The 22,265-nt window shown below is 35.0% G+C and overlaps 1 protein-coding gene across 5 annotated transcripts in view; it reads left to right on the forward strand.

The window, feature by feature from the left end:
• Nucleotides 1-237: 237 nt before the first annotated feature.
• HFM1 (helicase for meiosis 1) overlaps nucleotides 238-22,265 on the forward strand; it is a 35,846-nt gene continuing 13,818 nt past the window's right edge. For 2 of the 5 annotated variants that reach the window (XM_061379381.1, XM_061379386.1), the window contains exons 1-22: nucleotides 238-294; nucleotides 801-899; nucleotides 1,272-1,393; nucleotides 2,665-2,992; nucleotides 3,767-4,029; nucleotides 5,396-5,443; nucleotides 7,174-7,244; nucleotides 8,616-8,748; nucleotides 10,942-11,093; nucleotides 11,420-11,497; nucleotides 11,635-11,796; nucleotides 12,237-12,437; nucleotides 12,519-12,607; nucleotides 13,528-13,571; nucleotides 13,671-13,772; nucleotides 15,723-15,868; nucleotides 17,399-17,493; nucleotides 18,231-18,364; nucleotides 19,291-19,338; nucleotides 20,566-20,646; nucleotides 21,239-21,330; nucleotides 22,138-22,244. In XM_061379381.1, the coding sequence (XP_061235365.1) occupies nucleotides 829-899; nucleotides 1,272-1,393; nucleotides 2,665-2,992; nucleotides 3,767-4,029; nucleotides 5,396-5,443; nucleotides 7,174-7,244; nucleotides 8,616-8,748; nucleotides 10,942-11,093; nucleotides 11,420-11,497; nucleotides 11,635-11,796; nucleotides 12,237-12,437; nucleotides 12,519-12,607; nucleotides 13,528-13,571; nucleotides 13,671-13,772; nucleotides 15,723-15,868; nucleotides 17,399-17,493; nucleotides 18,231-18,364; nucleotides 19,291-19,338; nucleotides 20,566-20,646; nucleotides 21,239-21,330; nucleotides 22,138-22,244 (2,567 nt within the window). In that variant the 5' untranslated portion in view covers nucleotides 238-294; nucleotides 801-828. Of the gene's footprint in view, nucleotides 295-779; nucleotides 900-1,271; nucleotides 1,394-2,664; nucleotides 2,993-3,766; nucleotides 4,030-5,395; nucleotides 5,444-7,173; nucleotides 7,245-8,615; nucleotides 8,749-10,941; nucleotides 11,094-11,419; nucleotides 11,498-11,634; nucleotides 11,797-12,236; nucleotides 12,438-12,518; nucleotides 12,608-13,527; nucleotides 13,572-13,670; nucleotides 13,773-15,722; nucleotides 15,869-17,398; nucleotides 17,494-18,230; nucleotides 18,365-19,290; nucleotides 19,339-20,565; nucleotides 20,647-21,238; nucleotides 21,331-22,137; nucleotides 22,245-22,265 lie in introns of those variants that run through there. The other 3 variants (XM_061379383.1, XM_061379382.1, XM_061379385.1) reach the window with 3 other exon arrangements.

The following is a 22,265-nucleotide window of genomic DNA, read 5'->3' on the forward strand; positions in this document are numbered from 1 at the left end:
TTTCACTGAATCTAAGATTTTTTGAGTCATAAAATTCTTTATTTGGTATTTTTTAGTGAGATCTTTGCTATATAAAGTTGTTCTCAAACAAAATTAAGAGCTCTGAAACTTCTCATTACAAATATATGAAGAAAACATGTCTAATGCCAGGAGTTGATTATGACTGAAGAACATTTAACTGGAGTATTTTTAAAACTTGTATATGATCAATTTAGACATAACCTCTGGTCTTGATGTTTCAGAACAAACCTGCTAAAAACATTAAGGAGTTGGGCCTCTACTCCAGTTATCCAAGTAAGCAACTTGTACATAGGTTACAAAAAGTAATCCGATTTGCTTGTAAATTGAAATGATTGTTGGGGTTTTTTTAGATAATAGAACTATTTTGTTTTGCAAAAATTGATGGAATATGTTCATAAAACAGATTGTATTTTTCATTCGGGAAAAAAATACAGTCTGCAGTTGTACAAGAGAATCTTAGCATTATTCTTAGAAATTAGATAACATAAACTTTATCTGCATCTTCACTGTTCAGCACTTTTCCCTCATGAGATATCATAGTAGTGTAAAGATTGTTTAGGCTGTCCTACAGTATTTTTTGGTCATAAGTAATAGGATCCATATTTTATCAGGAGAGAGATTTTCTTTTTGAAGAAGAATTAAGGATGCAGGCAAAAGCTCTAAAAGAAGATAACCTAGACATAAAATATTGGCACTTATGGCTAATAAGATTTCTACTGCTTATACAGGTTCAATTCTAATCATTTCAGTTCCACGGTTCCTGGAGCTGCTTTTTGCAGATTAAGAGACTTCATATTTGATCTAAAAATGTTCAACTCCGCAAACATGGTCTTTTCACTGGACAATTTTTTTTATGAAAGACCAGATAAAATACAAAGGTAAATCTTCATTGTTAAATATATATAATATTTTTCCACAGTCTGAATTGTTTTACAGCAGAATTATTTTTTGTAGCTCCGTTTTCTGTCTACCAATAGAAATGGGCCAGAAATTTCCAGGTTCATAACCCATACTTTGAAATGTTTTCCCAAGGACACTTGAAGTTTCAGTGGTGCAGGTGTGTCTTAGGCTATAAGAAATACGGGTTAGCGGAAGTTATGCCTGTTAAATTTTTCTGTGATTAAAAATCATACAAATTCAAGAATATCTTTTAGCAGGAGAAACAGTAGGTTGTGATTAGTGATTTTGAGCTAAATGTTGTGAAGGGTGCTTAAAAATGCTTTGACTTTACATTTCTGTGTTAAAAGTAGGTATCTAGAAAATGAAGAGCCTAAGGTTTGGTGTATTGCACCTGCTCCGTCTATTTCTGAAATTCCAGCTGCAGAGGAGTTGCAGAGGGAGCTGGAAAAAACCACAGCCAGCACTCATAAGGGTAAAATATCATACAATAAAATGATAGAATCATTTATGTTGGAAAAGACTTTGAAGATCATGGAGTCCAACCATAAACCTAACCTTACCAAGTCTTGCTAAGCTATATTTGACATTCATTTTTAATGGTTTAAGAAATTATTAGCTTTACAGATAATTCCTCCTCTTTTTTCTATTACTGTGAAATATGGAATATTCTAGCTATGCAAATACAGACAAAGAATGTATTTTAGTTGAGAGTGATCTTACATATGTTTGGAGTGTTAGCAGTCATCTTTGGGTGTATAGAAGCTACATGTTTACTGTGCAGAAGTGGGCAAGGTAAGAAGTATGATCAAAATTTCAGCTATTCTACATTGTTCCATGAACACGGTGAAAAGCAGCTGTAAGAGCATAATGCAACACATGGGTCTGAGAGATATTGCTTGAACCTAACTTTCTTCTTCTCTTTTGTGGCTTTTTTCTCAAATTGCTGTTCAGGAGGCCAAGTTTGAATCTGGCCATTGCTTGCTGCTAAGTGAGGTATTCCTTTCATCTGGACATTCAGGATCACCTTAAGGAAATTTATTTTAAAGAATTTGGTTGCTTTATCTCTGTCAACTAGATTTCTGCATTTCTCAGCTGCTGTGCTGGTTTATGATAGTCTCTGTTTAGGAATTATATTGTTAATACAGAAGGTGTTTTTTCCTAGTTTCTAGATGGATAATACTGAAATTAATAGGCTGTGTAATACAGCTGTTCTGTAATCTTGTTGCATTCAATTGCTCATTTCTGCTTTCCTTCTGCTGACACATCCTACTGAGAGCTAACCTTTCAAAATGTGATAATTAACCAAGATGACTATGAAACCATCAATATGAATTTTGACTGTTGAGATTGTAGGCTTTATATCATGGCTGTTCGTAGTAGGAGCTTCAAGCTTGGTCTCTGTATCATCTTTTTGAAAGACTGTCTTTATTCTGGGACAGGGTGGAGAGTTTCTATCTTACAAACTACTTTGTAGCTCTGAGGAATAGTTTTGCTCCATTAGTTTGTATATAAGGCATAGAAAGTGACCATGTTTTTATAACTTTTTAATTAACAACATACATTGCATTCATCAGCATGAGTTGTAAAATGCGCACTGAATTTCTTGCAATAAGATAGAAATATCAGTTCATGTAAAAGACATGAATTTGTCTTATTCTGTGTGGAAAATATTTATATGAGTACTCTGAGTATGAATAGGAAGTTGAATATTAATAGAAATGCTAATCTTTTTTTTTTTTGCAGGAGGGAAAAAACGTAAGAAGTTTATACAACAATGTAAGAGTACCTCTGAGGAAGGACATGATAAATCACCAGCACCAGTTCAGTTTGGCATATCCTCTGAAAAAGAAGTGCTCCAATTTAGTGTAGGAGAAAGAGAGAAAATTAGTTTTTGCCCTGAAAGTCTGAAAATGGTTTCATTGTTTCTCTCTTCTGACAAAAATAAATCTAAAACAGGAACAGGGGTTTCTTGTCCACCTGGCACAATTTTTGCACAAAACAAAAGAGAAAGTAATTTTCCAGAAAACAGTGATGATGATGACGAGAGTGCCCATTCAACATTAAGAAAAAAGTATGTGTCTAGTCAAGTCTGATCATTTATCCACTGTCAGGATCGTATTACTCTTTTAGAAACGTTCGTTAAACACAGAGTTTTGCATCCTTCAATTGAAGGTATATAAACAGGATTCCAGTCACTAGTTCTTTTCAGTATAAGGAAGAAAGATGTTTCCTTTTGTCAGTATTTCAGTACTGTAATTAAATGTGTCCTGAGCTCATCCTCTTTTAGGAGAAAAGTAAGGATGAAGTTCTTTGCTTTGATTTTAAATAAATTGTTATATAACAAAGGATTTTCAAAATACTATTTTGAGTTCTTTATTGACATGGTAATGAGAAAGAAGGCAAAGATCACTCGCATTTCAGAGCAGAGGTCTGCCAGCCAGGAATACCTTGATCAGTTCTCAACATGTGCTTCAGTGCTTCCTGGGAAGAGAGGTTTTACAGATAAACTCATCTTCTGCCCAGCTCTTCTCATTGCTCAGAACCTGTGTGTCTCTATTGTTCCTAGTTATGCAGAGATTGACAGTTAATCTCTTAAAGCGATTCAGAGCTCATCTGGACAAGGAGTTAATTTGGGTTCTTTCTGGAATGACAGTAAAGTTCAAACGTATCTTGAAAGGAGTCTTCTTTAGGTAGAAGGGCATCAGATTAAATAAAGTTAGAGATAAATTTTTCTTATGGATGTATCTTACTAATTCTGCTTCTGATACAAATAGATATACTTTTAAAATGTTAGAGAAACTGTGTAATATTACAACAAACTAATGAAATTCTGGATCTTTTTCAGCTTATTTAAAATGCCTGATTATATGCACACAAAAACAGAACTGAAAGATAGTCCCATTGATGTGAAAGGAATTGATACTTACTTAAATACAACTGAAAACATGAAAGAAGTAAAAAAAGGTTTATGGAGAAATAATCATCATTCTTCAATAACTGAAGACTCAGATTTAACTCTGTGTAGGGTAAATAATGGGAACATTGCATCTAAAAATGGAATGAATATGAAATCATTTCCTAATGCTTCAGAGATTCTGGATATGACAGGTAACTATTACTACTCTGTTTCAAGAAAAATAGTCCACTGTCTGTCTTTGGTATGTAATAGTAAGGGATATCCATGATCTCAAGTAGAGTGAAGAACATTTTCCCACCAGCTCAAGGTGAGATAATTGGGTCAAGCTGGAAGAATATACTGCATTTTTATGTAACTTAATTGCATTGGGTTTTAATACGAGCCGGGTAAACAATTTAAGAAGAAAAATCACATTTTCAAAAGTGCCAAGTCATTTTGAAAATGTCACTCCAAATCAGTCCTCTAAATCTGAGAAAGAGCAGCCTCATTCCTTCATGTGGTAAATAGTCTCATCTTCATTTGAAAATGGAATGTTTCTTTGTGATGTGGTTTACATCTAGATTTTAAGCTTTTTGGGACAGGGTCTCATTGTATCTGTGGAATGTACCTTGTGTACCTGGCTAACTCCTGCAGAAATGCAGAATACAAAAATAGTTCTAGCAGAAAATTCTAGGCAGAGCTGTGGCTTAGGATGGGATTTGGAAGCTGGTCAGGAGTGGAAAACATGATTCCTCTCTGCCTTCTGAGCAATGGTGACTAGCTTTGTGTATGAGTGGAGAATAGTGGATGTCATGTACTTTGACTTAAGTATGACTTTTCATAGACTCAGAATGGCTGAGAAGCACTGTCTTCCACAGCATTCTGGTATCTGAATTAGGACTCTGGATTAGCAATGCATGTACAACTGCATGGGTAGAATAATGGTTGAATAGTTGGGCTCAGAGGTGAGTGTTAACAGGTCACATATTGCCCACATGCTGGCTGCAACTGCAGGGGTCTGTCCTGGGGGAGGGGACTGCTAGTGATCTCATGAAATTCAGTAGGAACAAATGCAAAGTCCTGCCCCTGGGAAGGAGAAGAACTTCTGTGGGTTCCTTGGGATGGACTGACTGGGTGCAGCTCTGTGGAAAATGCTGGGGTCTGGCAAGCAGCGCTCTGAACATCAGCCAGCAGCGTGTCCCAGCAGTAACACAGGCCTACAGCATCCTGGGCTTTCTTAACAGGAGCAGAGCCAGGAAAATTGAGGGAAGTGATTATCCCCTTCTTGGCACTTTTGAGACTGGATCTAAATACTGCACCAAGTTTTGCGCCTCTGGTGCAGGCAAGACATCCTTAAACTGGAGTGGGTTCAGCAAAGGGCCACCAAGTTGGTCTTTCCAGATGATGAGCTTGTGACCTCTTTTTCCTGTCCTCTCAGCAACTTCTGTACTACCTGGACCTTGTTATAGCCTTGCAGTGCCTCACAGAACACACAGCTTGGGGTCAGGAATGTACTTTTCATGGGTATTGGTTGAAAATAAATCCGATTTTATAAATTTACTACTTGTATTTCTTTAGGAGTTACAGGAAGAAAACTGGAAATTTTGAGAGCTGTTACAGAAATACGTATCCTTACATTTGCTGTATCTGATTTACTGATTTTATTACAATGCTTTTTACATTTACAAAATAACAGTTTTAATTTGTAGCCATAGGATTTCTTGCCTTACACTGTAACAGTTTTGATTTGTAACATAATGCTGGGAATAAAATGATGAATAGGTGTTTACCCTTTGGACTTCCTGAGCTAGAAGGAAAATAGGACAACTTATGGCTCGCTCATTGCTAAATCAATCTATTCTTATTTCAAACATTTGAAATTTATCCTCAAAACTGTTTATTTTTATAATGTAAAATTTTTTGTTTGCATAACATATATATTTCAGGCAAGTTTTTATATGCAAACATGTACATCCCCATATACTTTAAATAAAGGAAGAGTGAATTATTATTTAGGCTTATTAGGAAAACCAAATCTTTTTGTCCCATTTTCTCAGGAAAAAATAAACTTCACCTACTCCTTATAGTTCTGTATTTATGTTGTAGTGTGCATGCAGTGTATTTCCATTCTTTAAGCAGGTTTTACAATAATTTTCCTTCTTGGCCCTGCCTTGAGCCCATAACACAATTAACCATCCATCTATAGATGTCTGTTTACTTCTTTTTCTGTTTTTACATTGTCTCGTCAATATTTTGTTTCTAGTAAACTGTCAAATGGTACGTTAAATAGCAGGAATAGGAAATATGTAAATTTAGGCAACTTAAATTCATATGAATAGCTTTAAGAAGTGTCATAATTTCCAAAGTTAATAAAGACTCAGTTGGTCTGAATTTGCCATAGTCAATGTTCTTCATTTTGAAAATACAGCATGCACTTAGGGAATTTTAGGGAAGTTTTTTTAAAAAATCCTTATTTTATTTAGTGTAATGCTTGCTTATCTTCACCCGTTTTTAATAGTTCTACTTAACTGCTTTTATTTCATGTCCCACTCCATTTCTTTTTCATCTTTATTTAGTCTCTGAATGTAAAATAAACCTGAGGCCTCAGCAGTTCATTGTTCTTGTTATTGGAGGTGTTATGTCTGACTGTGTGTGCATCCTCAGCCTGATCAGACATTACAGTTAGCCTGCTTATGGCTTCAATGCAAGTCCAGACAAGGATCAACTCACTTACTGGATGTGTAATGTAACAATGCTCTCTTTTCTTCTTAATCGTTTTTGAGATAAGAATGTTGTTGTTTGATGAATACATGATATTAGACACTGGAAAATATCTTTAAAACCACTGATGTAGGTGACCAGACAGACAAGATTATGCCAAATAATTTCTGCTATAGCTATATATGTATGATATATGTAGATATATATAGATATATACAGATATAATATGACCATTGACACGTTAGATATGCAAACAGCAGTGCTTTGCTTCTCATGTCTGGTTTACAGTGTAGAATAAAGCTTTTATTGCTTAGTTTCACTCTCCATAATTGTATGCCATTCCAGGAAGCCTATGCCAGGGAGCAGGTTCTTGATCATTGGTATAATCCTGAGACATCTCAAATAGGTAGTGGATTTTTTTGGCAAAGTGGAATTATATGGCACACAAAGAATTTAAATAAAGCTACTAAATAGTTTAATAGGTTGCTTTTTGGTAAACTTTCCCAAGCTTGTATCAGTGAAAGATTCTTGTATATGTTTTGATTTGCATTTAAATTATAAGAAAGATATTAGTTTACAGTTCTCAAATAAATTTTGTGACTTTCAACTGCTTTAAATTCCTTAATGCTGTCAAGCAACCCAGTTTAGGAGTATTTTTAAGGAGTTCCCATATTTCAACTATGCACAGTCTAAAGCTTTGGATGATGTAAGTATGAAACATTAGATACAGTACAGAGTAATACTTAGTAGATAAATTTAAAAGGGGTTAAAGTAGATAACATAAAGGGGTTAGAAAAAGTAGATAACTTAAAAGGGGTTAGAAAATTGTGATATATCTAGAACCTCTTCTGGAACAGTTGAGCAGGGTTTTGCTTAGCTGAGAAAAGGGACCAGAAGAACTTTTAAGTAATGTTGTTGTCAGTTTTAAATAAATTTATGTGAAGATGTGAATTCTGTGTGGATTTCTGCATACAGATTAGTAATATTTTTAAATTTATTTTCATAGGAAGATTAAGAAAAGCAGAACTTTAGAGAAAGTTTTACTTTTGGAAAAGTGATGTTTATCCATCGCCTCTTGTATCAGCTATGCTCTTTTTAAAACCAAAACTTCTTTTAAAAGGGACCAGATAAAGATTGTATTATAGGTATTGCAGAGAGGAGATACATGATCCATCAGTATTCATCAGAGCATTTGAAATCTTTATTCAACTTCAGGGGGAATCCAGTGTCATTTACCAGCTTTTATAAGCGTGTGTTTTTCAAGCTACTTTTGATGTTGCAAATGTTTTAATTTCTTATCCACTAATTATAAAGTGAAGTCTTTAAGAATGGTATTTATATGAGCAGAATAATCTTGTATTAAAATTATACAAGGAGTTGTAGTTTTGCCTTCCCCCCCCCCTACATTTTTAGTTCTATGCATAAATTTGGGTTATTTTTTGCCTCCAAATTTGCATTTATTTGCTGAGGAGAGCTATACATCATATTGGCCTGTAAAATGATCTTGTATGACTGTTCCTAGAATAATGGGAAACAGCATGTAATCAAGATTTACTTTCATGGAAGTTGCAGAAACAGGGAAATAATTTTAGTTTCTCAGGGAAATAGTTTTAAAAACTTAACATTCTATTAAAATGATAGCTATTAAAATTATACATATTCAACAATGTTGCAATTTTGACTGCAGTTTGAATTACAGAATGGAAACAAATTGCCCTTGGAATTTGAACACAAAATACGTCTTTCTGATGAGCCTATGTTTGGTTCCAGTCGGATGCTGGCAGTGATTCTGTTTTAATGTAATATAAAGCGAGACACTGCTTCTTTTGTTTGCTGCAGAATGGTAAACTGCATTCCATAATAACCTTAAGATGAACACAGTATCTCATTTATGGCTCTGTGGCAGGTGTGTGGCAGAAGATGATGTTCTTGTGCTGTAACATAAAGTTCACAGCTAATGCAAATATTTTTAGAGGAGTACATATGTCAATGTAATAATAATTTCCTCGTGTGGTTTTTCCTTAACAATGCTTATGGATAGCTGTGTTATATTTACTACTTTGCAATTCTTTCCTAGCTTCTGTATACAGATAGGAATTTTGTGATTTGTGCTCCAACTGGCTCTGGAAAAACTGTAATGTTCGAGCTAGCTATTACCAGATTACTCATGGAAGCCCCACTGCCTTGGCTAAATATTAAGGTTGTTTACAGTAAGTATTATGCAGCCTTAACCCTTCTGGTAACGGCAGTAGAAAATGTCATTCTCTATTGTGGAGATCTAGAGTGACTGCTTGAATTATATGGAAATTAAATATGTTAAGAAATTGTGGCCTACCTTTAAGAAGTTGTTTGTTTTAGGGTTTATTTCTTTGTGATACCATTGTAACTCTTACTAGTATTTAACAGGACTGTATAATTGTAGCGTTCAGCATTGCCTATACAAATAAAAATAAAGAAATCTCGTGAAGAGTTTGTCATCTAGGAAGGCAAGATAGACACTAAAAGGGAAGAAGAAAGCAAAGAAAACTAAAATTCTTACTGGCAGATGCCTGTCTGTTGCTCTAAGATGAGGATCAAATCTTCCATTTTTATTTACCTGACAGGGTTTCTGTCTACTAGTTCAAAGGCAACAAAGCTATGATCTTTGAGTTTAATTGATCTGTGTAGGAACTAATGAAAATACTTGAGAATAGTCACAACCATTAACACCTTTTATTTTCTTTCGTTTATGGATAACCGAATTCATAACATGTAAATCAGGTGAAATTGGTGGCTTTTCCCAGTTTTAATTTATTCATACAGTGATATATTTGTCAGTTTTCTATTAATGGTTATTCTTTATATTTACAAAAGTTTCAGCTTAATGTATTTATCTTAATTCCAATGTGTTCAAGTTCTTACAGTAAAGCTAGTGTACAATTTACTGTGTATTTTAAACAGGAGGTGTATAAGCAGGCACATATTACAGTTTCTTTGTCAGCGTATCGAGGTGAAACATTTCAGTGTACTGTAATGGTTTGATTGCCTTGGTAGAACTGATACAAATTGTCCGGTTGGAACTTCAGTAAGGAAGCCAGTTACCTGCTGGTGGAATTAGATCTGCTGATTTTTCCAGGTTTGACAGTGGTGGAGAAGGAGACGTAGTTTTCCAAATGTTGGAACAGAGGTGTTAATCAGATTATGTACTGCCAGAGCATGCTGTGATACCTGCTTCATCAGTGGCCCAATCTATATGAAATATCTTGCAGTAGTTTTATAAATTAGAGTTGTTTCCAAGATGCTGAGGATTGGTGACTGAAGTCACCAGAGCAATCATTAGCTTCTTGTATTCTTCCACAGCAAAAGATCATTACCTTTGCAATTTTGAGTTACTTTCTCGTAGCTTAATCTGTTTTCTGGAGCTGGTGATTTCCCTGCCTTATAGACCACTGATAACATGAGATTTTATACCTCTTTCTGAAGCAGAAACTGGTTATTTAAATCTCTTCATTTTGGGAATCACTTGTCTACTGATATGATGCTGATGGGTCATATTCAGTTGCTCTAAAAAGCCTAGTATGTGATCACTGCAAGATCTATTTTTTTACTGCTGTTTTCAGATCATGCATAGATCACTTGTTTTACTTAAATCACTGCATTTTCTGTATAGATTACCCATCCAATATAGACTTACATGTGTTGCTGGTATTAGTCTGTCTAGAGAATTACTTCTGATTTCTAGGAATCAACTTCCATCTGCAAAACACAGTAAGTGTCCAGTGGAAAAAAAATATTATGAAGAAATAGGTTGTTCTAGGAGTCTGTTTTTATAAGGCCCAGCATCAGAACTGCTGCCTGCCATGTTAGTTGCTAGTTGCTGTGTTAGCTGCTTGGTGCTGACTACATTTAACTGCACATCTGGTTTAGATAGATTTTGATTTTTTTCTACCATACTGTCTCTTGCTCGTGGATGGTTTCTCACTTATGACCCTTTTCCTCTCTGAATACAGAGTGCTCAAATCATTCTGAACTGGAAAAAGGTTGGTATTTGTGTGATCTTCCGTTGGAAAAGATGTCTTTCCTGTGGTTTCTTCCATGTATGATAAAATCTTCGGTAGCTGAGTAATTTTTTCCGTGTGGGATTGAGTTAAAAATGGGGGTTAAGAAAGGGCATAAATAACTGTAGTAAAAGGGTTCTGATTGCTGATGGGGAAGAACTGGAGCCCAAAGCTCAACACTGATCTGTGCACATGGAATAGGATAATAATACCAGTTACAAATTTTATGGTTCTGGGAGCAAAGCTGAAAATTAGGGAAATTAGATTCAAGAAGACATCTTAAAAATCTATGCATTTAGCATCTAGCAATACAGTTGAAGCTTTGGTTTACCTGATATAACACTGATTATTTTGTGTTGGTTTTAGTGGCTCCAATAAAAGCTTTGTGCAGTCAGCGTTTTGAGGACTGGAAAGAAAAATTTGGACCTATAGGACTCAGCTGCAAGGAACTGACAGGAGATACAATGGTGGATGACTTATTTGAAATACATCATGCTGACATTATTATCACTACACCTGTAGGTTTCAGTCTCAACTCTTACCAAAAACTAGAATAAGCAGACAGTAGTAGTCTACTCATTGTATTCTAGTAGGACTGCTCTTTTTTTATGATCCTTATATTTGCTCACACACTGCTGTGCATACTATTAGTTCATAGAAACAACAGCTAGTAATCATGTGCTAGATGAAACAAACATGGCATTAGCTTGAATTAAACTGATTTTGTTTCAAGACTAATTAAAGTTTGGGCATGTCTGCCTGTACCGTACTTTTGGCATATGTTGGCCTTTCAAGCATCTTTTGCCTTTTGTTTTTTGTTATGGGGTTTTTTTTTTTCTCCTAGGAAAAATGGGATAGCATGACTAGAAGGTGGAGAGACAACTCTATAGTCCAGCTTGTACGCCTGTTTCTCATTGATGAGGTAAGAAAATTAATGTTTTATATGCACTGGTTTTCTTCTTGAAGATAAAAGGAAACTTGAAAGTATAACATTTATTTAAGACATGTATAGATTGTAACTGGAGAAATATTTAGCAAATTTTTTTAAATTCCCAATAGGTGCATGTTATAAAGGATGAAAGCCGTGGTGCAACGTTAGAAGTTGTAGTCAGTCGAATGAAGACTGTTCAGTCTTCACTTTGGCATCTTTTTGAGAATCATGACACTGTTCCTCCCTTGAGATTTGTAGCTGTTTCTGCAACCATCCCAAATGCTGAAGATGTAAGAGCTACATTTTAACTTTATTTGAATTAATGTAGTTGTATTTTATAAAACTTATCTGGACTAATAAATTCAGATTGATAACAGAGTTGTGTCATTTTGAAGCTGTCACCTGAAGGCAGCTGTGAGGTAGATGTTAAGGTACCACATGACCTACAACCATATGGAATTATTAGCCAAGTACGGACATGCTTCAGTTTTAGATTTGTGATTTTTGTCTTTAAGTACAACTCGCAACTGACTTGAGATTTCAGTACAAATTATATTGGTCCTGTAGATAGCAGCGATTCACCTGTGTTTTTAATGATAAAAGCAATGTCAAGTGTATTAATAGTTTACATGTGACAAAAGCCAAGTTAATTATTGTGTGATGCAGTTAGAGCACAGGGAGATTAAAAGCAGAAATTTTTCATTTCTATTCTATTTCTTCTTTTTCACAGATCGCAGAATGGCTTTCAGATAGTAAGATGCCAGCTGTATGCCTGAAAATAGATGAGGATCAACGACCAGTCAAGCTACGCAAAATTGTTCTTGGTTTTCCATGCAGTGACAATCAGACAGAATTCAAATTTGACTTAACTCTTAACTACAAGATAGCTAGTATTATACAAGCATACTCGGAACAAAAACCAGCACTTGTGGTATAACAGCTTTTCCCTTCATCACATTTGAAACTGTTTCTTTCTTTTAAAGTGTTGATTAAAAAAACCTTTTATTTATAGTTTTGTGCCACAAGAAAAGGAGTGCAACAGGCTGCTTCTGTTCTTGCAAAAGATGCTAAATTTCTCCTGAGTGGAGAACAGAAACAAAGGTATTTGTATGTTGAGTTGTTAATAAGTGTTTGTGTGTTCTAGTAAACCTGTGACTTCTGTGAAGAAAACTTTTGAACTAATACAGTTTGTAGTAGAAGAGTGTCTGCAACAAAATCATCCTCACAGTTGACATTCTTTTTGGTAAACTGGCACTTCTTGGGAAGTTTTATTTACTTCTTGGATGTTTAGGGTACTTCATACAAACATTCAGCTATTTCTAAAAGCTGCCTTCTAAGTATACAGATGTTAATTCCTATGGACCTATAAAGCCTTATATTGCAATGGTTAAGCATTTTGAATAGTTGAATTGGATGTGGTCTTACTAGTGTTTTAAGTTAAGCTGTAAGGAGTCTTTGCATTATCAGGAACCTTTAATAAATGCAGCCCTGACCCATATTATTATTTACTTCAGGGTTGCTTAGTCCTGGCAGCTGCAGGAGCTACTTCCTGATTTTGGACCTCAGACATAATTCTTCTTTTTGTTATGTGAACAACATCTAGATTGTACGTTGTGACCTGGAAAGATAACTGACCTGGAAAGGCTGCAGCAGCTGCCCCAGAGAGTCAGTTTTGTTCCCTTTGCAAAGATGGGAAAGGTGGTGGTTGAAAATATCCAAAGAATGTATACGTTAAATATTATTTTAAGACTATGTCCTTTTGATAGTCTAGCATGTAACTGGAAACTACGAACATCCTTAAAAAGCACAAATGCAGTAGAACTATGGGAAAGTATGTAAAAAATGTACATGTCAAAGCATACATCTTACAATCTTCAGGTGGGGTAATGGTGTATCTAGTTTCACATGAAGCTTTATTTTTGCATTTTAAAAACATACTTAGTCTTTGTATATTGCACTTAGATTAGTGAATGTGGTTTGTGATTTTGAAGTATTTGGGTTTTTCTGTGTGTGTTCCATAGATTACAGAGGTCTGCAAATTCGCTGAAAGATTCCAAACTGAGAGGTAAATATAACCTACTACTTCTCTGCTCTGTGAATGGATACTTGCTTGAGTAGTATTATTTCATAACTGTAATTATTCTTATAATTATTTTACTATCAGATCTTTTAATGTATGGTGTGGCTTATCATCATGCGGGTATGGAGTTATCTGACAGAAAAATAATTGAAGGAGCCTTTACTGCAGGAGACTTACCAGTACTTTGTAAGTAAATGTAACTTTGAAAGTCAAAATGATGTTAATGTGTCCTGAGGGGACTGCACTTTGGAAGTGGTAAAATTTTATGATTCTATGGTTTGTTTAACCTTTGGAATTATTACTTTGTGAAATCCAGATAAAGAGGTGTTTGTGTTTTACATACACTTTCACCCTGTGAGTATGCATACACACTGTTACTAAAGACTATAGAACTTTTTTACAGCATACACAGAGGTCATCCTTCCTCATATGTCTATATAGGTCTGCCAATGTCCAGCTCCTTTTCATACCACTGAGCCATCCTGTTGAGGTGAAACTCTCTACTAGTGTGCCTTGCCTCAGAGTTCACATTATGTGGGTTTTTTTTATTTGCATCCTTTGCGGCAGTGATACAGGTTAAAATACAGTGATAAAGGTAATCTTTTAGGTTTATGTTTCTTAGATTGGCAGGCTACTGTGTTCAAACTCCCATGCAAGGTGTTTTGACTGATGGGGAGGTTTCTGAGTATTCCATCTGCTGTTACCCAAGATGAGAATGTACCTGTTTGAGTCATGGTAGTTTCATTTCATCCAGGCTTTCTTTTTCTGTTAAAAAAAATTCAGATCCTCTGGGGAATTGTCTGTGTGGTTCTTGCACAACACTGAAAAATTCATGGATTTTTTTCTTTCCTACCCAATGGTCATGACTCACTATGAAAATTTAAGGTACATACCCTTACTGTGACCTGGCAGCCTTGCTGGAGTTGCAGTGTCCATGACATTAAAAAGTCTCTGCATCCCTGCAATCTACTGTACTTTGGCTGCCTGGTGCACTGCATATGGCTTTGCCAACTGCAGTGCCATTTCTGCAGTCTCAGGAGACTGGTTCTACAATTGCTTTTTGCAAAAATAACTCTGAAAACCTGTGCCACAGCTGAGCACACCATGAAGGTGTATGTGGACTACCACTGAAAAAATGCAAGGTTGCTTACTGGTACTTAAGTAATTTGAAATTTATAGTTTGTATGAATATTTTGGAATCTTCTGAGATATAGAATTACATTACCTAAGTTGTATTGAGGGGAAACTGAAAGAGTATGGGGCATATTCCACTTTATATATCTGAAGGTAGAGTTTAAACACACCTTTCACAGATACTGCAAAGGGGAAAAATTCTTTGGTCTTGAAATAGAGTGTTTGTATACTCACAGTGTGTGTGTGCATACACGTATGTATGAGCATACACCTATATGGACTGAATTCTGATTGCACTGTAAAAAACCTCTCTTTGGACTTTTTTATGGTTAGCGCATTTTGCTTTGACAAATATCCCATTTTGCAACCAACACAATATGACAAAACATAATACATAATACTCTCACAAGATGGGGTGGATATGTCTTTAATTTACACTAAAGTTTTCCTTCCTGATGCACCTGAATTTTAGTTCTGCTTTTATTTCAGAAAAGAACTGGAAAATTCATTGCTACTTTGTTTTCCTAGAGCCGTAGTTTTATCATTTGACTCTTATAGGTGTTTTTCCATGTTCAGTTCCTGCCACCCCATATATTTGTTAGAGAAAGTGAATTAGAAAACATGAGTGTGAGAGAATTTGCCACCAACTTGATTGGGGTTTTCTGTGTGAAAGTGTGTATTGGTAAAGTAGTGCAATAGTATTGGTGGTGATCCTGGTTTGGTACCATGGTTATGAAGATGCTAATGACTGACTTAAAATACCTTAAAGAGATTGATCACTACAAGGCAAGGTGTAATCAGGGCTATATTCAAATACCTATCCATCAAGAAATATGAATAATATTTCTTCAATGTGTATGTGTCATATTGAAGATGGATTGGATTCTGGATTATCTCCAAATGTTAAGGAATGTTTAAATAAAAATATCTAGGATGTAATTTGTTAAAGATTGTTGTGCAATGTTTTTCATTTTGCAATCAATATACTTTAATCTGATGTAGTTACTACTAGCACCTTAGCAATAGGAGTCAATCTACCTGCACATCTGGTAGTCATAAAATCCACAATGCACTATGTTGGAGGAGTGTTCCAAGAGTACAGTGAAACTGACATTCTGCAAATGATTGGGAGAGCAGGAAGGCCTCAAGTAAGTTAATGCTATATTACATTGATGCTCTATATGGTTGGATCAGTAGAAACTATTCATGGCAAAGAAAGTACACCACCAACGATTTTACAGCAGTATTTGGGTTTTTAAGGGTTGTTATTAATAGTTAAATTACTCCTGGGTAACTTCATAAAGGAATTCTGTTTTCTTTTGTCTTGTTCGCTAAAATGTACTGCTTCACCTTGCTCTGGAAGAAGATCTAAAGATCACATTTGGGTTACGTAATGAATAAGGAGTAGAGAAAAAGTAGGAGGCTGGTATACAACTTCCAAATGACATGATAAAGATTCTGCAATATTGAATAGTATTGAATAATAGCATGGAGAGCCATGTGCTTTTGTTCTCTCAACATCAAACTAAGAAAATGTATAATTAAGTTAGCTGTGGAATTAGAAGGGGAGGGCCAGAAACAGTGCCTTCAAAGAGTTCTAATTCATTTTGCTTCCACAAGAGGTTGCTGATGCCAAGAATGCTGTGTGTTAGAAAGGCTTTAGACATTTCTTTAGCTGTAAAAAGGAAGGGAGGGGTGGGATTTAAAAATGATTATTTTAATTTTGCCTCTTTCAAGTCTTCAAACCGTTTATGTTAAATCTTACACTTTTAAACCTTTCAATATTTAGAATAAAGATAGATAAATAGATAGATAGAGCCAATATAAAGCCTTACACAGGAGATAGTTAGGAGATATGGTGTGTATATTAGCCACTGTGGTATGTTGTGTACATGACACAACAGTATATTATCTGGACATAAGATCTAAACTAGTATGGAATGCCAGTAGTCCTCACTTTCTTAAGTGATTGGGTTTGGGGTTTTTTTGCTAGAGTAAATTCAGTAAGATTTTTAAAGTTGTGACTCAGAATCTTAAGGCATTTCAAATTCCTGAGTCAAGACCTGAAATATTTACCAAGATCTGCCTTACAGTAGTACATGTATTAATCTGATCTTAAAAAAATGCAGACATTAGGAAACTTCTTGTATCAAAACCCCAACAAATCTGTCTAATAATATTTTTTTCCCCTCACAAAACAAAATAATGTGAGGTGGTTTGAGAGTAGATATGAAGATTATAGAAATTTACCATAAAAGGGTTGACTGTTCATTCAAGACTTCCTGATGTTTGGAGATGATGATAAAAATTTATGTCAGAGAATTATTCTCTGTGGTTGTGGTCAGGAATCCTTTCCTTAGCTGTGGACCTTTTAACAGCTGAGGTCATTAACAGTTCACATTTGTGGTGTTTCTCAACATGTTTCTGTTATATGTACATTAGCACGTAAGGGCTGGTGTCTGCCAGCCAGCAAGAGCTGGAATCCCGAGTCCTGCTTGCTACCCACAGGAGTTGTAACTCACGTTTAAGTTAGAGAGACCTCGTCATTCAACAGCCATTTCAACAAGGATTTTAAGAAAACAGTTTTAAGGTTTTCAACACATACCTGATGTATATTCAACTGAAATTTCTTTGCTAAGAGCTAAACAGCAGATTTTGTTTGTGGTCTTATTTTTCAGTTTGACACTACAGCTACAGCAGTTATTATGACTCGTTGGAGCACAAGGGAAAAGTATATGCAGATGTTAAATGGTGCTGATATAATAGAGAGCAGGTAAGTAAACATTTTTTATAAGACTATATAGATGGTAGCAGTGTCTCATAGTTCCTACAGAATGTGTAGAAAATAATGTAAGAAATGTAATCAAACCAAGCTCTACAGAAATTAACAGCCTCTGTTTTATTACCTAAAATCATCTTTTAAACATCTTAAACTAAACAAAAATGTTGTAGATTTCTGCTGGAAAACTGAAGAAACTGAAATAGTACATGTTGCAAAGACAAAAAGCAAGAACTGAACCAAGATCGTGTCTCTGAATTTTTAGATTATAGTCTGGATAATACCAGGCTACAGAATTCACTTGACATGAACAGAGTATCAAGAGAAACATGTAGGAAAGTTAAGACTTTGGAGGGTTAAACATGAAATTTTGCTAAGGTTTGAATTTTCAAATATATTCAAAATACCAACACTGTTCTGTGACTTTTAAATGTATTTGAACTTTTAAAGCTTTATTTTCTAAAGAATGAGGAACTTTACAGTTGACAGGGTTTTTATTTTTGCTTGCTGGACATTAAGCCATAATAACCAGATTACATTGTTGATTATTTACGTATTCTTTACAGTGTTCTGTTGATTTCGCTGCTTAAAGTGAGCAGTTGACAGGAAAACAAAAAATAAAACAAACCCAGAAAATTGTTGTGAGTTGGGGAGGGTTTTGTTTTCTTTTGGGCACTTTCTGTACTACTAATTGATAAAAGTACTTACCTTTTACTTTTTTGTTTCACTAGCTTGCACAGGCATCTTGTTGAGCACTTGAATGCAGAAATCGTGCTGCGTACTGTCACGGATGTCACTGTAGCTTTGCAGTGGATACGATCAACATTCTTGTACATCAGAGCCTTAAAAAATCCAACTCATTATGGTTTGTTGGCTGTTTTTTTTATTTGTCTAAGTTATGACACTAGTATGTGCTAGATCCATGTTGTTTCTTTCAGTTCTTTATGCACTATTATTTCATAAGGGCTTCAAAACCAAATGTGTAATATGGCTTGTGACTTTTTAAGAACAGTTTCAGCTGCTTTAATAGAAGTAATAGGAGTTTCAGTATGGTATAACACTAAAAAACTATGAAGAAGGCATTTACAGCTTCTCAATGATCTGTTTCTTTTGAACTTAATACACTTTACCATGTATTAATGCAATATTGAGCTACAATGTACTTTTCAGCGCTGATTAGATAATGCGCTGCTGAAAAAAAAAAAAAAAAAAACCAAATGTCTAATTTTAAATAGTTTTTCTGAAATTAAAGATTAACTGATGTCCTCAGTTTGTCTTGCCCAGAACAGCCCCTTAGTCCCCAGCCCTGACCATGTCTTTGCTCCTGGTCACTTGCTCTACACCTGATTATGAAGTGTCCTGGTTTTGTTGCATTCAGGTCATTGGGCACTTGCTGGAGACAACTTTTTGTAAGGATTTATAGATGGGACTGGTACACGGTACATCTAGTGCTTAAAGCGATGTTATGATTTAGGTGGCTTCCTGTATTCTAAAATAGGAAAACTCTACATGTGAAGTTCTGACATTTCTGCAACTTTTAGGACTCTAATATTTTACATAGGGGAATATCTGCAGCTTTTACCTCTGTACATTTGCTTTAACAGTCACTTGCTGATACTTAGATACTTATGCTATGTAAGGCTTTCAACTTGTTCCCAGTATAATAAATAAAATCTACCAATTTGAGGTATTCTGGCTCCCCCAAATCAGTAAATCAGTTTTGATGAGTAAGGATTCGAGGAGGAGTATATCATTATATTAGGTTAAAAAGCATTTTGTCTTTTCATGAAGGCTTTTCATCTGGATTGGATAAAATTGGAATTGAAGCAAAATTACAAGGTAAGTGACTTTAAAGGTTTTTTTGGGTGAAACGCTACATTTTAGGGCAGGATCACCCATGTATATTATATTTACATTAATTTTAATAGATTCGTTCACAGAACAAATGTAATTCACTATGTTGTGTTATTGATTTTATTATAATACTTTCAAAACATTATCAGTACATTTTGACTGGTGGAAAGGTTTCTCTTGTGTAGAGAAAAAAATGCCTTTACCTATCTCATCTCCATGTATATACTCAGAAATGTGTGTGGGACAGAGCACTTAGATTTTGGTTGCTTTTCCTTTGATGGTTGTCATTTGCTTTCACTAATTTCTGTTACTAGCCAGTTTCTGAAAGAGCTTTTTTGCATCTTCCCTTCATCATAAATTTAGCCTTGATAACAAAGGATATAAAATGCAAACATCTTCACCTTATTCAGAACCAGTTTAAAATTAGAATTATAGGATCACTGAATGGGTTTGGTTGGAAAGGACCTTAAGATCATCTAGCTCCAACCCCCTGACATGGGCAGAGATGCCTTGCCCAAGGTTCTGTCACCTGGCCTTGAACACTGTCACGGGTGGAGCATTTACCACTTCTTAGTTCTCAGTAAGAAAAGTTACCTAGTTCCTATGTTCATTCAGTTGTTTTCTACCTTTTCCTGTCTTTTTGATCAGAACACTTCTATTTTTGGCACTTAATGAAGCATGTTACTTCTTAAATAAGTTGTTAAGGTTTGAAATCACCTCTAAGTATAGTGCCAGAGTAGAAGGCTTCACTTACAAATGCTTTGTAGGTGCGGATTGTATTTCTTTGAAGTACTCTGATCTTAAAAACCTCTTTTTACAGTTCTTGTTGTAGCTCCTTTTCCCTGCACACAGGAAGTATTTTGTATTAATGTGTGTAGTTATGTTCTCATACATTTCACTGCAGTGTGAATGATTTCTGGTTGCTATCACTTTGAGCACTTTCCCAACATCCTTTTAAATTTTGAACATTGTTTGAATATAATTTTTGCCTGAAAAAGAGTTGTGCTGTCCTGTATCAGTATCTTTCAGTGAGCTTTCTCCAGGCAGAAGTTAACCACCAACTGTAGCAGAAGCAGTTTCATATTCCAAAACCTTTACCTGAGTTCTATAGAATTAGTTGGGTATGCATTCAATGCAATTTGATAATGTTTTGGTTTGTACGTAGTTGTTTTGCATACACTAAACCCACATATATTTTCAATTTGTTGATAGAACTATGTTTGAAGAACTTAAATGATTTATCATCATTTGATTTGATCAGGATGGATGAAGAAAATAAATTCAAACCAACAGGTAACACCTTTTTAAAATAAACTGATTTTCAGCAGTGAACTACAACAGGTCACAACTTAATAGGACCCATTTATAATAAAAGTACAGAAATGTAGGAGAGAGTAGAATCTGAGAGATTGTTTGACTAGAATATACAAACAAGTTTCCTCAGCAGATCATGGAAGTTCATTCTCTTAATGTTTATCCAGGAACAGATCTCTTGTTGCTGGTAAATTTGCTGCAGACTGGGAGAAAATTACAGAAAATTATCACAGAATAGTTGAATGTGACACAGTGCAATGAAGGATGAGTTTATCAATACAGTCCTCTGCTAGAGGTGGTTGGCTTCTCAGCAACCACAGTTCACATTCTGGTGTATTAGTGTGAATTCATCTTCATCGGAGAAAACTGTACCTGGCACATGTTTCTTTCTGCCACTCTGTGATGGGGTCAGTAATGTCTATCAGGCAGCTGGGGGCAATAATATACTGAGTCAGTGGTGGTAAATGTCATAGACTCCTCTAATAAGAAAATCACTTTGATTTTGTGATTTTAAAAATACATGAAAAATATTTGGCATGTTTATTTTTTAAGGTATGTTCTTCTTTTACAGAGACTGGAAGATTAATGGCATGGTACTATATTGCATTTGATACAGTGAAACAGTTTTTCACAATTAAGGGAACAGAGACTTTAAATGAATTGGTAATTTAACTTTTCTAAGAAAATTTACATATGATCAATTGATTTTAAGCAGATTCAAAGATAAGCAGAAGTTTTAATTAAACAGCTCATGCTTTGTCTATGTAAACTCCTTTTGGAGTATTTTTGAGGCTTTCTACTCTTTGAGATCTTTTGCTTTCAAATTCTTTCTACCCTCACTTACCTTGCTTGTGAAGATAAAAGTTGCTGAAGCTGTTCTCTTTATGTGTCACTGTATTGTATTGTGGCTTAGTAGTTACCTTTTAGTGCCAAAACAAGCTGCATGGAGAGCACATTTTGCTTTTAAAGGAATGTTGCTGTCTTTCTGGTTTAAATAATTTTCCTATCTCAAAAAAGAGGTTGTTATTGCCACTGTTAAGTCACAAAAGACGTGTTGTTTTCATGCAAATACTATGGCAGAACAGATTGGTCATGAAAAAATGGAATTCCTTTTTTCCTCAGGAGACTGTTCTGTTATGAAAGTATGAAGAAAGTAAACTGAAATACATAAGAGGGCAAAAATTACTTACAGTTCCTTTATATGTCATGACGTGTTAGCTGTGTGTTTGATTCTGGATAACTTCAATTGGGATAGTAATATAAAACCAAAGAAGTCTTCCCATTTAATAGCCTTTATAGGAAGATGAAGTTGGTCAGTATTAGAATCAACTGAACTTCTTTCCATGGTATAGGGTTGACACAATAATGTTTTTTTAAAAGCTTTTTATTTTTAAAAAGAAGGTAATTGGAAGAAGTGGTAGAAAAAATGACAAAGAAAAAGAATGAATAAAAAAAGTTAAATTGTTACAGATTACAATGATCTGCAACTGCACAGAATTTCTGGATGTCAAGTTAAGAACTAATGAAAAGAAAATACTGAACACATTAAATAAAGACAAGGACAAAATAACTATCAGGTATAAAAAATAAGTACACTG

This window comes from Neopsephotus bourkii, unplaced genomic scaffold (assembly GCF_033783945.1).
Source record: "Neopsephotus bourkii isolate Nb327-2 ecotype Australia unplaced genomic scaffold, CSIRO-AGI_Nbou_v1 NB_1768, whole genome shotgun sequence".
NCBI classification, from domain to species: Eukaryota; Metazoa; Chordata; class Aves; order Psittaciformes; family Psittacidae; genus Neopsephotus; species Neopsephotus bourkii.